General features: G+C 34.4%; 1 protein-coding gene across 7 annotated transcripts in view; it reads left to right on the forward strand.

Annotated features, from left to right (window-relative positions):
* LOC118282190 (glutamate receptor-interacting protein 2) overlaps nt 1-17,637 on the forward strand; it is a 284,034-nt gene that overhangs the window by 214,826 nt on the left and 51,571 nt on the right. Inside the window, exon 1 of one of the 7 annotated variants that reach the window (XM_035603142.2) lies at nt 4,737-5,007. The exons of 5 other annotated variants lie outside the window; for them this stretch is intronic. In XM_035603142.2, the coding sequence (XP_035459035.1) occupies nt 4,875-5,007 (133 nt within the window). In that variant the 5' untranslated portion in view covers nt 4,737-4,874. Of the gene's footprint in view, nt 1-4,736; nt 5,008-17,637 lie in introns of those variants that run through there. One more of the 7 variants, XM_050701456.1, reaches the window with a different exon arrangement.

Consider the following 17,637-nt stretch of genomic DNA (forward strand, 5'->3'; position numbering starts at 1 on the left):
TCTTAATAATTCCTACCCTTTTAGAAACAAACATCTCTTTTAATAACAAATATAACAGCACTATGTAGTAACATCGTTAAGATAAATATTAGCATTAGCAACAATGTATTAAAACATCTGAAATGATCGTTTTAATAACTCCCACTACGATATAACAAAGTTTACGAGTAAATCACAACAAAGTAGTTGCAGCGAGAACGATATCGTTGTTGTTATTTGACATAATTGTATGTATGCAGTGCATGAACAGAATGAATAGACATAACGTACTTAGAACTATTGCATACTTAGTAAGATTTCGAATAAATAATAGCTGTAGATATTACGTATGGTTATAAAACTGTTCTGTTATTTATTATCATTCAAAACTTTAAAAAAGTAAAGAACGCATCCTTTAATTATATTATCATGTTATCGGCTTATTCACGAAACTATTTGACGAAGAACTCGACTAGTATCAAACCATGCCAGAGGCTAAACTTCGTGAGCAGCATTCCGCGACACGCGACGAAGCGATTGTTGCACTGCTACTCTCGTTGAATAGGCTGAAAACATAATAATTATTTTTACTATGTACCACGAAAGTAACATAGCATTGACTCCTGAATTACATCAAATTTAGACCGGTTGGAAATTACCTGCATATAATGACTCACACATACCTCATTCCCTCAAGACGAAGTAAAGACATGAAGACCAGTGCACCAATGTGTTACCAATGACTATGGGCCTCACGAAAAAGAAAGCAATTATAATAAAATGTATTACATTAATGTTGAATCATTCATAAGTACATATTACTGTTTTTAAAGAGCTAGGATTACTATTGAAAAGTAAACACACTCCAACTGGAAATCTTTCACTTCAATTAGATTTTTTATTCTTTTTCAATTACTATTTTAAGAGCTCTTTATAACGTCTCAAGAGCTTATTTAAGTATATTTTATCTACAAGACATTGTCACAATCCTCCCCAAGATACAATACTTAAGTCTATCGCAAATCTCTTACCTATAACAAGAAATAGGTGTGTCTACGCAAAAATCGCTTTAACGAAAAAATACGCGTAATTTAAAATGTGCCCTAAGACTTGGAGAAAACGGTTGTATTTTCATCAAAGATGTAGCGGACTTAAGCCCCTCTATCAATTCTATTTATCAGCGGATTGCAATAAAGGATTACTTGGTTGTTGATGAAGTACAAGGAGTCGTGAACTCTGTTCAACTTCTAGTGGAATTAAAAAAGCAACTAATGGGTTTTCGTTATCTGTTGAAGTGAGAGTGAGTCGTGAGAGTTGTGTAAGGAATTTGTAAATTAAAGTAGTATACAATTTACCTTACTTTTGCACGTTTATAATACCAGGTTTACCTTTGACTGTCTCGTTGGTCGAGTGGTCACAAATGCGACTGAAGTGCAAGGGGGTCGGATATCGGATTCGATTCCTGGGTAGAGCAAAGTAGTGCTTGATATTTTTCGGTTTTTCGAAAATTTCTCAGTTGTAGTACAGTCTGGTTATTGTGCCCAGTACATGGCAATAGACTCAACTACTATTACCCATGCATTAGGGGGCTCAGTATATAGTCCAAGGAGAAAAGTCCCATGACTTACAACACAAATTGTGATAAGTGGATGTACATTGTACAGTGGCATTCACTGCCTGCCTAATCTCTGCCTACCTTCGGGAATAAAAGGCGTGACGTTCATCTTTACAAGAAAATTGGTATGAATTAAGTCTTCATTGGTCGAGACTATATAAGTACAAGCGCAGCAGAGACAGTTCGAGAAACACATTTTTTTGCATTCATAAATGCGTTTGGTCACCAACCCGCTTACTGCCAGGACGGCGAAGCGAAGTAAACACACTAAACACTTTTGACAATAATACTAAAATATGATATAAAAGAAAACCAAACGGTCCATATAATATAATATTGATCTATGGCCTTGGAGTTAGTTGCGGATATACTACACAATAATCTAATTCCAAAGCAAACATTAATAAAACATTTCAGCCCCACAGTCGAGGTCACCCATTGATACGTTTTCCTAGGTGGGTAATAACTTTCTTAGAGTTAATTAAACTTGTCTGAGTAGGTTTAGTTTAGTGATTTACAACTCTAACTCGAAGGCAGTAGTTTTGAAATTAATTTAACCAGTTTTCGGGAGATATGTTAACACTAATTTGGATGTTCATACGTTAGTGACCGCTTTCTGAATATTTGTGTTTAATGTTTGGAATAGATGTTTGTTAGGAATTTTAGGATCCGTTTCAATGTTGGGCTCAGCTATGTTATAATTAAATGGATATTTTAACGGGTACTAGGCTTCTGTGTGAAATATGTTGTAGATCAAGGATCAGTTACAAGAAGGTCCTATTTTATTGTTCATTCAACGTTTACATATTATCTCTTGTCATTTATCTTTTAAATCTCCTTTGTTATATAGATATGACAGTGTATCTCTTTATATTCACTTAACCCATGAGCATGTAGGTGATATACCTTTACCGTTCTCCAAAAAGAACCCAACACTCCAAACCCAAATCGTAAACACCGAACCGAACAAGTTAACAGTTGTTCATGAACTGTGCCCATAAACTTTGCAGGGTCTAACCGCAAAATATCCCAAAAAGCATGGTCTTTACACACGGGGTGTAAAAACACTAAGGGCAAAATAACAAAAGTTTGACCATTTCGACCTGTCAACTAGCACCTGGCCTGAACCAGGCCATAATGACTCGACATCGGCCTTGTTAAGTGTGTCATTAAACCTGCCACACGCTCATGAGTCCATTCTTGGTCCCTGCAGTACTATTATGCGGAGCAAACATTGATGGGAATTGTGTTAGAATTTTTATTCTGTACTTTTAGTTGTTGTACATTTTTAAGTGTGAGGGTTTCTTATTGATGAGCTGCGGATAATGTAAAAGGTTACCGGGGCTTTGGATCAAAATAGGAAGTAGGATCGGGGTGGTTTTTAGTTGGTAAAAGTCTGACACTTCCTCCCGCCTCACCTAAGGTGGGACATTGTAAGATTTTTCCCCCTCAAAAAAAAAAGGGTTTTTATTGATTTTTGCGTACAAACATGTATAGCTAATGCATATCATCCGTGTTAAGACTGAACTAATAATATACTTATACAGCTGTCCTTAAAGTTGTAGTCCAAATGGTAGCAGCAAGAATCAAAAGACTGACACGGGGTGTACTTTTTCGTGGACAACACATAAATCACTCTAATTTACAAACTGTAGGACTGAGATTTTTTTCTTTACACATCTCATACCTGTAATCCTGTAAATCTATATTATTTGTTCAATTTTAATATGGTTTGTGGCCATGATTAATGAATAGGTTGCTTAAAGACGAAATGTCCTATTCTCAACAAATAACTGCCTCTCCCTAAATAATTACAACATTTACTATATAAATTAACATCATTATCGAATCCCACTTTCAGTATAAAATTAACCCACTTTCAGAGAAAAAAATAGTGATGACGTGTTTTCCAAGATGGCCGACTTCCGGTGCTCACGACTGACTATTTTCAGTGTATTTTTCATTAATGACTCGACGCTTGGCATCATCCTCTATTAGATGACATTGAGTCAACATTTTATTTTCTATTTCTTTTGTGCCAAAGTGGTCTTTGTACCATTATATTTTTACTATAATTATGTAAGAGATTCGTTGGGATCGTCTGGTCGGTTTACTAATATTTGTTTTTTATTTTGTAAGTGTCGCACTTGTTTACACGCTTGAAATCTCGTTTCGGTCAATGTACTGAAATTAATGGAAAATGCAAGTTTTAGGATACCTAACAATATCTCCTTAAAAGTCATAAATACAAACTGTGACTCCGCTGGTGTTGCGTGTGTCCATGGGCGGTACTGATCGCTTACCATCAGATGATCCGTCTGCTCGTTTGCCTCCTATTCTATAAAAAAGTTAAATTAGAACATAAATAGAAATACTTCTAACAGGGACTGTTGTATTACAGATCCAGTTATTGTTACCCAATAAAGAAAATCTATATAAAACGCTACGATTTCAGTACATTACATGAAATCAAAATTACCTACTATAATTTATATTTCGTTTGACTTTCATCATCATTTGACTAGACAGTAATTCAGTAGGTACGTTTAATATGGAGATATGCCTAAACGGCGCTCAGTCAGACGTGTCAACCTCAGACGGTTTCCGAGAAATTCATGACTAATGACAGACACATTTATGTTTGAAATACAATTCACTGGTCTGGCGGTGTTAACTCGTTTACGACTATTTTGGAAACAAAAAAAATATAAGTTAGTCTGCCCAGCTTGGTATAAAGAACTTTATATAATATACATTTTTAATATTTATGATGTTCACGTATTGCAAAACATTATCTTGTTTTGAACAATATTTGCAACTTATCAGTTAAAAACTTAATAGGTATGATTGCAGTGTCTATATGCAACTCAATAGCTACTAGTGCATCCCACCCAGAACTGTACAAACCAACCCATCAATAACAAACAAACATCTGCTCACAAAATAAGACCAATCACACAACATGTACCAAGTTCCATTAAGTCGAGATAAAAGACGGACGGTACTATTTATAATACTTTATTGCCGGTAATATTTGTATCGAGTTTTATTTATTAAAAAAGAATGTATATGTATAACGGTGGGCCAGAGCCGACACCAGACGCGTGCGTTCTAAATATAAACTACCCGCGTGCTCAGAAAACAACAAGTCACAATATTTAGAAACGGACGCGGGAACGCACGCCTCTATCGCCCGTCTACTACAACACAAAAATGGATTCCTCACTTACGTGATAGTGTAGTGTTTTGTGTTCTATGTGTTAGTGATGTGCTTACTGAAATGTTCGCCAACTTCAAACTGCCAACGCTCAAACAAAAGTCTACAAAAGAAGAGCCCCAATATTGCTACAGGAGCGTTAAGAGCAAACCGCCAAAAACTCCAACTCTGTCTCGCGTGAAACGACATCAAAGACGTAAGTTTAGATATAACGCCGTATATTTGTATAATGCAAAAATAAACACGGCTTAATGAGGTGCGGGTTTGTTTGTTCGTTTCGTACCAACAAACTTCAAAATTAGATGTTTCTGTTAATGGGATGCGTCGCGAAATACGGAATGAGCTTTGCGATGCGGCTGGTATTTGTGTAAATTGGAGCTGAGCGAATCTGCTCCCAATCCGCGCCACTACTAGGATTGTTCCTAGTGTTGACAGTTTTGATTAGAGAGGGGAAACGCAGGTGTCTTAGTTTGCATTTGAACGCGCGTGACTGACGTACCGACTAGAGGTGCACGTTTATTCCGAGTTTGTAATGCCGTCTCTATTGCAGTGGCTTTGTATTTGTACGGAGCTGCGAATGTTTAATGGAATTGCAATCGCTTGCAATCTTACATTTATCTGCTTTGGCTTCGTAGTTTAGATTGCTTTAGCAAATCGAAAACTTATTATGAAACTACAGAATGAGGTATTTCATTTTAAAGCGTATACCTAACTCAAAGTAGGTACAAAACATAGGCCTACAGTAGTATAAGGCTGAAAATTATCTACAAATAGTCTCAACACCTTATTCGAAGATTGATAGTATTCCTAACAATGTGACTTTTTCCGAGTTATATGAAAAACGGCAAGGGAAAACATCGTGAGGAAACATGGACTTACAATTTCTAATTATAAGTTTGTAATTTCCAACCCGCATTGAGCAACCCTAGTGATTAATGCTCAAACCTTCTTCCTATGAAAACAGGCTTATGGTTAGCAGTGGTCAATTATAGGCGGTTGTTGTTTTGAGTATATGTATGATAGTATTTCAAAGGTCCCACTTGTCGTTATCCTTACCTGTCAAATAGCTACAAGTTCTACATAGACAGGTCTGAACATCACTCAGCATCACACAGGTATATGAGGTGCGGTTACTGAACTATATTCCCTTGATAGCAATCGGCCTCAATCCGTATTAATTCCTAGTTAGGCAACAACAATCAATTATAGTGGAGAAGTGATCAAGCATCAACCATTGAGGATCTATCTATTAAGGATATTATCGTGCTGTCTCTTTCGCTCTAAAGACAAATCAGCAATCGGGTCTGATTAAACTGATAACTCGATAGATTAATGCTTTGACGTATTCTATGATTGCCTATAAATCTATGTGTTTAGGATAAGGAAGTTAATGGAGGCAAGTAAAGAAATCAATTAACAATATGCACGGTTGGTCCGATGGCTGGGCAACCTGCTGAAGCTACGTATAGCGGGTTTGGAGCAATTCTTTGTGTGATCCATAAGTTCTTGTTTCGAGACCGGGTGTCATTTGTATGTGAACTTGTATGTTTGTAAATGCACCCACGAAACAAGAGAAAATCCTAGTGTTGGGAAACGAAAAACTAATCTTTCGCACGGATTAAAATTCAATAGCTAGTTATTGTTGAAGTTAGAAACAAGGTTTTGTCAAGTCAATGACAATTTTTAATTATTATGTTATCGGCTTGCTCACTTAACTGTTTGACGAGGATCTCGACTAGTTCCAAGACATCACAGAGACGATAACATAATAATTAATTCAGTATGTCTCATGGCAGTTATAATACAATTATGTAATTTTTTCTAAGTATTTCTACAAAAACCGTCACAAACCAATGTACAAATACGACTCCATACCACATACTACATCATATATGTTACTCAAAATATAATTACTAAGACCAAGTGACACTAATCTAATTCACACTCTCATCCACTAATCCATAACACAGTACAATCGTAATTCAGTGTTCAAATTCACATCTAATGATGATATCACTTACAAAATCTCTTTCTAATGAGGCCGGTCGGAGTTGTGGCGTGGCCCAATAACAGTTTGTTTACTAATACTTGCTATAAATAACTTGTTGCTGTGCTTCGAGGTGGAAATTATTGGAATGGCTTCCAAGAACTTCTGGTTGTGGTTAAGATGCATTGTATTTTGGGAAAATTGTAGTTGTATCGATGTGTTGATTGAGAAGAGTAATCTATGGAGTTTCTTGCTCGTTCTTGTTTATCCGAATCTACACTTTGGAATGAGCTAATAGCTTTACTAGAGGACTGACTGACAGACGTTTTTTATATTATAATACTTGCTTTGATGTTCAAAAGTATGCACTTTTCCCGGTCTATTTGATATAAATAATTTTAATTTTGACGACGACTATGAAATTACTGTACAAATAATACCTTCAATAGTTTTGTTTCTTTGCTTGACCCAGGAATTGAACTCGAGATCGGCAGTTGTACTTGCGACTAATCGATCAACGACGCAGACACTAGTTGAACTGAAACCATAATAGAAATGTTCCTAATCCACGTCGTCTTTTATTATAGTAACGCTAAAAAAATTGAATATTTTATCAGGTACAAATTACAACTAATCTTAGTAAAAGTTTATACTTAACACACTCATGTAATAAGATACCTTTACACATAACTATATGTTTAAGAGAAACATCGATATATTAAAGGCAACTCTAATATGATAGTAAACGTAAATATTTATGGGAAATGTTAGCCCGAAGTTTTGTGTATGGAAAGCGGGCGAAGTAAATTCTGCTAAAGTTTTCGTATTTATACACAACACATACATATATGTATACACAAGATACATGTGTAAGATAAAGGTTCATAAATTACTGTTTGTTTATTTGCATATACTAGTTTCTTGGTATAAATGTTTTAGTTTTAAACTGTCTGTTCTAAAGTGCGTACAAATACTGTTTTTGAGAGCAAAACCAGAGAGTTTTGCAAATGCAGTTCTGGTGAAATTAAGAATTGGTTAATCATGATTAAGGCTTTGGATTTCTCTAAAACGGTATGAACAGAATTCGAGGGTAAATAGATACAGGAATGGGGTGAATAAATGTCGGGAAAATGTTCTAAAGTCCATTTACCTCATTCCTGTACGTATTCATCCCTTTGTATAGTATTCCCAGTGGGACAACAATCCCACAAAACTTTTAGATTTTTTTTTGCAATACCTAATTGCAATAATTTTGCAATCAATTTTGCAGCAAAAAGTGTAACCTATGGAGTTTCTTGCTCATTGTTCTTCTTAGGAATTTACAATTTGGAAATAAAAGAGTGACTAGCGAGTAAATAGCTTCACTAGAGAACTGACTGACAAATAGGCATTTTTAGCATAAATTTTTTTTACTTTGACTTTGGCACTTATTGTCATCAGGTGATCCCCATGCTCATTTACCCGCTGTCCCAAAAAAAAGTGCTTTTACTATGAGTAGAACTTTAAACACACCATTTAGAAACACACCGACATATGTACTTATCTATCTTCACTAAGATTACCTATGTTCACTTGCTAAGCCACAGAAAGTTAAGCCCTAAATAAGCATGAACCAGCGTGCAGCCAGCCAGTAATCACTAATGTCCTAGGCATTCTAGAGTTGACCTAATTCAGTGCTCGCACTAATGCGCTCCTTATTGCTTACAATACTTGGCCTGAGAGGGTGGTATAGAGATAATGACGATATTTAGATGAAAGTTTTAAGTATGGGAGAGTCGGCATGAATTTAACGATATCACCAATCGGTGATATAATTAAATTAAACGGTTTATTTAGCTTGACATGTTTTTGGTATTATTTTCAAAATTAGTCATTGAATTTAACCACCTTCCTTTAATCTTAATCTTTATGAAGATTACCATGTCCATTAAATGTGTTTAACATAAAAAATATGTATTCGTGTTGTAATTACTTTAATTTATAGTTCGTAGTGACAACAACAAATTTCTTATACTTATAATTTAAATTTAACTCCAAAATGCCTTTAGTAAACAATCGCACAATTGAGTTACTTTGCTAACATATTTCATTTTCATATGAAAATAAAAAATCAAAAATGTTTAACCTATTTTTTACTATATCTGTAACAAAACAATAGCGTCTATGTCTACGACATTCTAATTAAATTTCGTCTATTAAACTAAAACTATAAAAAGAAATAAAAATTTTAAAAACAAATTGGTCTGTCCACTTTCATGATATTCAAATTGCCGAGCCAAAGTTTCTCACTCACTGAAACGCCGAGTAAACAACATCGGTTTGTTAAAATCATCAGACGATTCTAAACTAAGCCTGTCCTGGCTCATAAATCATCATTATGACGTCACGGTAGAGCTGCGATAGAAAAATGACAACCAGACTTCTTAAAAGAGATTGTAAATCATCATCTATATTTAAATAAATATGTGCGTTTAGAATATATTATAATATACTTTGGAGATGTATATTTTTTTATGAAAATCAAATTTTAATGTCAAGTCCTTTAATTTTAAACGAAATACTGTTTGTTTATTACGTCCAATTAAAAAACTATACGAAGTGATCTTCTAAAAAAAGTAGGCAAAAATTTATTTTCCTATACATTTTATTTACGTTATAAGGTATCAAATGTTTTAGTCTATGTTTGATAAGCGTTCAGATTGTTCCTAGAAATCTATCGCAATTTATTAAACCTATAAATAAATTTATCTACACAGGTTTCAGGGTCTAAACTTTATTGAAAAATAAATAAACATTGTTTTCTATGAAAAACCCTTCTGACCACAAATAGTGCCAATTTATAATTTATTGTATACATAACAAAATCGACAATAGCTTGTCTTACATAGGTGTCTATGTCCTATACAATGTTTAATCTTGAAGCCCAATAAATATGGACTACAATGGAGCTACACTATGTCCCGATACTGTTAACCCCAAAACACGCATTGCAGATGCAACGTTATTGGGCCATTCAAGGCTGCAAGTACAACAGCACTTAAAGCCACAAATTGTGGCATTATGTGAAAGTCAACGTTTCTAAAGCATATTTCTTTTCTGATTTCTTTTAAAATGACAACGTCAATCAGATCCGTCACGCCTTTTATCCCCGAAGGGGTAGGCAGTGGTGCACATTACAGCACGTAATGCCGCTATACAATGTACACTCACTTTTCACCGTTTGTGTTATAAGTCCCATGTAATAAGGAGTGAGCCTAAAAATATTTTAACATGAATCTTTATTTTCCTGTATAACGTACAGGCAAAACCGAGAGTAATTCTAACTAACGCCATACAAATTGTAGACAAACTTCATGTGAAAAACTCATTTGAAATAATTTTTAAGTTATCGCTATCACATACATATTTATGTAGACGAGTTTGTTACAAACAAAATCCATACAAAAAAGCGAGCAAACCTTACATACGGTATCTATAACCGTCTGTCCGTCAGCCGTCGAAGCTCCCTCCGTCAAGAGGGCCAGTTATTTAGAGGAGATTGCGTAAGTTGACCCTAATTATGGTTTCATTGGACTCGGGCCATGCCAAAAGACTGAAGATGAGTGTTATGACCGAGTCAGTCGTTTTCTTGGCAAATCGACGGCGAAGAAAAATTCGAGTTTTTTCTAGAGGAAGAGGAGATGGGAACGCGGACGGTACGAGTATTAAGAATTTTTAAGTGGCCACGTAATTTTTTTTTTGCTAGATGATTTAATGCGGTTGGTTTCTTTAAGAAGTTTAATAGCGTTTAATTTAGAAGGGTGTTTAATTTTTTTTTCCTAGCAATTACGGTAGGTAATGTACTGTTCTATAAACACAGAAATCGTAAAATATACCATACTGATATACTGACGTTCTATGGAGGTGTTTCTTAAAGTAGTCTTTACAAAATACACAACATTCATTTTTCCGTCCTTAAATAGTTATAGATGCTATAGAAAAAGTATTTGTTCAGCTAAATAACACATAATAAATTCGTAGAAGCCAATAGCATTAAAGCGATTACTTCTTCTATTTACTAATTAAAAAACAGAACAAGTTGGAGAACACTTTTTTTATTTTATTTCAATGTCTTTCTACATTATTCCTCCATTCTTGGAAAGCTTTACAATTTAATTAAAATTAATAGTCTCTTTATTTCCTTTAATCCACGTTTTCTTTCGTCTTTTGTTAAGAAATGTATTTTCGCTATTCACAATAAAGAGAAGTAGCTGAAATATGTTTCTGAATTTTAGATTTTCTTTCTTAGAATAGGACAGCGAAAATGATATTTGTTTTAAACTATGCTTAGAAATAACAGTTAATTATTAACCTCATGGTAATATTGCTATACGATAGCAATAATAATATTAATGTAACACTATCCAAATTATGACAATTTACTCAAAACACAACGTCAAATGAAATGAAAACCCTTCATTGGCCGCGTCAACCCGTAAAGACCACGATGGTCCCAAATTCCAGACTAAAGCCACGTGACCCGACACAAACGCGACGATCCCGCCGATCCCGCCGATCCCGACACGTGCCTTGAAACTGAAACGACAATGTTTGAAGTCAGGCGTGTATGTGAAGACGATAGTGAGATAAGTTTGAAAAAATGAAGAGAACGAATATGCATATCATAAGTACTTTGTTTCTACATAAAGCAAGAATTTAGGTTTTATTTTGTTTTTTATGCTACAAGCCAGTAACCGAGCATATGGATCACCTGATGGTAAGCCTATGGACACCTGAAACATCAAAGGCGTTACAAGTGCGTTTCCGATTGGGATGGTTAGTAACTGGGCCTCCGGTAACCTCACTCACACAAAGAAGCATTGTTTCACATCAGTTTTCTGTGAGGCCGTGGTATCCACTGCTCGAGTCGGCCTAATCGTGCCGAAGCATAGATCTCCGGCACTTAAATGTTAGCTAGTAAAACACAGATTGCATAATATAATTAATTAAGATTGTATGATATTTTTTAACTTACACAAATTTCAGTCACCATAGATTACCTTAAACTTCAAGCCTCATAAAATAATCACTACACAATCCAATCTATCACCGTTACCAAGAATTCAAAACAGAAAGGAAGTGACAAAACAGAACATTCTTAAAACCCAAAAAAAGTTTCGTTTCCTTTCCTTTTGCCCGGAACACGGGGCAAATGATTACCGATTTTACGGCGTGGTCGTTTCCTCATATCGATACCTCTGACACCAGATGTCGCGTCACTCGCCACGTGTCCCCTACATGTTTCCAGTCTCACGCCTAAAAGGACAATCGGACCCATCGCGGCAATAAAAGGGTTAAAAAGAAAGATTGTGGAAAAATACCTTTTTACTTGTTTTCTGTTTTACCTGCTTATAAAATGCTATATTTCAAAAAACATTTGCTAATAAAAATGTAAAAAAGTGGATTGATAAGAAAAGCATGTATTGTATTTCTTCTAAAACATAGCGTTCGATACAAAAATTTTATTACGCCAATCATAATCAGAATAATTCATCCATAATCGGCATAAAAGCAAAGAACAATCCTTCAAGAGAAGTACAATCGAAAACAAAAGTCACTCATAATAAAAATCATTCGCAATAATATATTGATATAATCCCGCATACTAATATAATGAAGATGGATAAGTGGGGGAAGCGTTTGTATCAGAAATAATAAAAGACAATAGGTATCATAATACATTATATCATTATTATCATAATAATAATAACCGTTAATCGACTGCCTGACTGTCGCAAGTGCGATTGTCGGACAAGGGGTTTCGGGTTCGATTCCCGGGTCGGGTAAAGTATCACCGGTTTTTCGATAATTTCCCAGTGGTAGCACGGAGTCTGGAATTGTGTCCAGTATATGTCAATAGGCTCACCCCCTATTACATGGGACTTATAACACAAATGATGAAAAGTGAGTGTACATTTTATAGCGGCATTACCGTAATGTGGTCCTCTATCTATCCCTTCGGGGATAAAAGGCATGACGATACTATATACCATAATAAATGAAGAAGTGATTACTGAAGGTAATTGACCTGTATAATGTGCACGTTACATTATAATTGGTGAACGACATGAACATTAGATTTGCTTATTTGTACTATAATATTATGGTTAATGTATATATTAATTGGCTATTTGCAATAGTAATTTGGATTACCATTACAAATTCGTGACAATATTGTTGACTAATGTGTATATTGCTAATGAAATGTGCTAGTGACGTTTATTGACGAGGAAATTATTGTAGGTATTAATTAGTTTTCTTTAGTTTATAAACTGGTTGTTATACTGTGATTTCTTATGTTATTTTACCCTGTAAAATGGATATATTTCGTTAACATTTCGTTTTTATCATCATTTATTTCCTTATTACTAAAACTTCTTCAGTAAAATGTTCATTTATACAAGAAATCAAGTTTCGTACTTGAAAAAAAGTCAAACTTTAATGAAATCCACAACCAGTTATTTAGTCGTCACGTAAAATATTAAGAAAACTTCAAGACGTCTTTGATATTGTTCTTTACAAACACATTTATAAAACAAATCGAAAGAGCGATCAACCACAAACCACATTCTTTCCGTTCCCACTTAAAATTGACTGCCAAAAATCATCCGAGGCAGCCTATAGCCGCACTCCATAAAACGCAACAGTAAAAACTTTTATACAACTTGAAAATATACGAATACGCGACGAAGTTCTAAGACATTCTGCGGAAACGAATGCATACGAAACTAGATCTTATTACTAGGTAAAATTTACCGACGACGGGTGATAAGTAATTGGGATTATGGTAATGAGGATATTGCACTGAGATCATTGTTCGCTGTGGAAGATTTTTTACTGCCACAAGGAGCTGAGTTATGCTTGGCTCGGCTACACGACTCGTTTTGTGAACTACTTACTGAAATTAAAATTTAACCACGAGTTTTGTTGGAGTATGAATTTTGTTTTTCGCGGATTGTGGTTTTGTGTAAAAGAAATGGTGGTAGGCAGTCGTTACTTGAAAGACGTTTTGTTGATGTAAATTCTTACTTTTTTAAGAGCTGCTGTCAAAACAAAATGGTTGTGAAAAATAAATGTTAATTTAAAGATCGTTTTCTACTTCAAGTTATTAAAAAATATGAACTCAATTGAAATGGAAACAGTTTTAAATATTTATATACATTTTGTAAATGAACAAGAACATTTCTAATTCAAGAAACAAAGGCGAGAATAGCAGCCCTAGAATTTCGTTCGAAAAACAATAAGTTACACTTCCAGCCTTATACTGAATTGTAACCACGTACAGTCACCGACAGTCTCATTCCGGGGACCATATTAAAAATTCCACTTGAACACCGTTCTCACCTGGCGGCTTAATGGACCACTGAAATACGAATAGAATAAAATACATTCAAAATAAAATTTGGTACTGTAGAAGCATCGAACTAAAGCAAAAAAGTATTCCCTCTCACAGACACCCTACAAGGCGCTTGTAAATGGATTATTCATTTGATTATCGGAGCAGTCGTAAAGAAATTCAATTTTGGGTTCCGCGAAATTAAATTTCTGAAAACTCCTTTTCTCGACTGCAAATAAATTTACAGCTGGAGATAGGATAGCTCGGTTCAAGTTAGCTTAAACATTCATTATATATGTACATTTTCACTGAAGCTAGATGTGAAAATCTAAAACTGCTAATCACGACTGAAATTTGGATCTCAACTGGCAACTGACAAACTGGGTAGCAAACGCAACAAAAAAGAAATCGGCTCAGCTACTATCGAGATTGGACATTCTAGGACTGTATTTGTACCGGGTTCGATTCCCGCACAAAGCAACACTTTGTGTGATCCAGAATTTGTTGTTTTGAGTCTAAAAGAGTGCAGGGCAAAATTAAAAAAAAATACCATTCATTTTTATATTATACATTTTAACAACCATCTATATATCACTAATCACACAGTCCTTTAAAACCCTAATCACTTATACCTTATAAAACAAAATCACCACTTCCAAAACCAAACAAAAAAACAAAAAGAAATTTTTACTGCAATGTTAACGTTGCGTAATACATTGCGGTAAGTTGTAAACTGAACTAGAAAAATGTGTTTGTTCCCCTGTGTCGGTTCGTGGAGTACAGCTAATAATCCTAGATGACTTGTATTTTCCTTATCTCCGCATGAAAGCTACTTTTTAAACTTGTGTACACAACTTCTCTGTTCTTGCGATGTTTTTAAATTTTATGTTGTATTTTCTTATCTTTGTTTATGCTTTTGGTTAGTTTAATAATGAGTGCTATTATTTCGGGTTCTGGAGGTAAAAAGGTAATAATGGCTAGTGATTTTTACCCTTAGTACGATTTTGCTTTACGTTGAACGAAAACGAAACGAGCGCGCGTTCGGCGCACTGATTGGCCGGTGCGAATGATCCAACTAATTAGAATCCTTGTTTTAAAACCCTCAATACTAATTAAAAATATTTGTAAGGTTTACATAACTGTTACCATGTCAGCTACATAACGTCCACTGTTAAACATGTGCCTTAATTTTCTAGTAAATTAAATTAAATATTATATACCCACTATAGTTGATTATCTTTATAGCAGGATATATAACAGTTTTCTACGAAAACTGAATGAATTGATCTTACGCAAGTCGTAAAATTAAGCTCAACTGACCTCTGAGATATCATAAAACCAAATATAAAAACTATCAATGATAATAAAATAGTTAATGAAAGATCTTAATCAACGGGTCGTTACAATTAAGGCATCGTATTCTATGAAATCGTTCTAGAAATTAATTAATTACAAAGAAACGATAAAGTCGTAAAGAAGTCTTACTATAAAAATGTACTGAATGAAACTGAATATATAGGGTGATTAAACAACAAAATTTGTAAAACAACCAATTTTTATTGTTTTGTTACTGTGATAAAAATAAAACTAATGAGTATACAAAAAAGGTTCTTTGGGAAAGTGGTTCGTAATCATGAGTACAATCACGTGTTTAAAATATCATCATCATCAGCCGAGAGACGTCCACTGCTGAAATATAAATATATCGGTCACTAATTACCCGTCACCCTATATGTAGGCATCTATGATGCATGCATTAAATCTAACTATTAATGCTGAATCCTCCCTAAAGAGCGCTATTCTTCAAACTAGGCCAAACATTTAATTTGTCTAAAATGTAACTGTTCTCTTTAATTAATTTCCTAAATCCATTCAGATTTCCCCTAAAAGCTTCAATCAGAACAATCCAATCAGACAACGTGTCCCAATAAAATCCCAATATCAACGTTTAAAATGTCAGTCAATAATGTAACGCAACTGACACTTCGACCAGAAAACGTCAAATGTCAGTTGTCAAGCAACGTGACGTATTTAGTCGTAGGAGCGACAATTAATCGCTGTGCATGACTGTACCGCTAACACGCTTGATTTGACTCACAAATGACTTTTATGAAATCTCTCAAGTGAATTATTGCGAGCCAAGTGGATTATTCAATGAGTGATTTTGAAAAAGGATGACAATACCTATAAAGATTATTTTTGGAACCTTTTTTTGTATTGGAATTGGGTTGACTGTTGGCCACTATCTCGCCTGGTGATCAGTGATGATGCAGTTTGCGATGGAGCACACCTGCCAATAAGCAACCTCAATTAATTATTATAGTTTTCGGCTTACTCACGTAACTATTTGACAAGGAACTCGACTAGTTTCAAGCCATTCTAGAAGCTCATATTCATAAGCAGCATTCAGCGACATTGAACCGCGTTGTCATGTATCCCGCAATGCTGAAATTTAAATACAATTAGAAGTACACAGACTTTAAAGGCACTCAGATTACCACTCTTCAGGAGGTACAGATTCATAATATTTTTCAACCTCTTTATACACTCATTCTATATCTGTGTGAAAATATTTTCTACTGTTTTTAGTATACTTGACGTATAATATGAAAACTCAGACGATTCCACGAATATCCTAATTAGTACGAAGACGTTTGAGTGACGTGAATTCAGAAGTGCCTCTAAATGGTTTATTATCACGAAATGTTTCGACTAAGTAAACTTAAGTTTTAAGAAAAAATATTCATGGAATCAGATGAACGTTTAAACATAATTCTTAATAACAAAAATGTTGTAGTGTTATTTCAGTTCTGAGTATTCGAGTCAGCAGCTGACTGCTTCTTGCAATATTATGAGGTTTTGTTTCATTTGTTCTTGCAATTCAAATTAACTGAATTTCAAGTAAAAATTCCTAAGTGCACAATTAAAAAAAATTAATTTGGAAAATAAATTAATAATTATTGTTGCAGAAATAACAATATTATTCTAATAGTACATGAAAGTAGGACAGAAGTCAAATTAAAACTTATATTACACATTAATTTATATAGCACAACAAATATATCCCGAATATACCTACTATAACTAAAATAATACTAAAATTAAAATTATTTACGCGTTATAATAAAAATTATAATATAAACGTACATTTTATGACACGCTGTCATAAACATAACCTATAAAACCCTGTGGCTGTAATAAATGTTATAGATCAGTTGTAGAGAGAAAATACAAGTAGAAAGGGTTTCGTTCTGTGGTGTGGGAACCCTGAAAGCATTAAAAATGAGGAGAGTAAAGTTTGACGTAACGTTTTCGGAGTGCGAATGGCAGTTGTTTCTACCCGAACACACCGCGAGTGAGCAAATAAATAAAAAGCAAATGAATTTTATTATTGACTGTACGCTTTTGTTTATGGGCTGCGTTTATTTTTAGCACCTGTTATAATGTTTGTTGTTCATATTTTA

Source organism: Spodoptera frugiperda, chromosome 20 (genome assembly GCF_023101765.2).
Source record: "Spodoptera frugiperda isolate SF20-4 chromosome 20, AGI-APGP_CSIRO_Sfru_2.0, whole genome shotgun sequence".
NCBI classification, from domain to species: Eukaryota; Metazoa; Arthropoda; class Insecta; order Lepidoptera; family Noctuidae; genus Spodoptera; species Spodoptera frugiperda.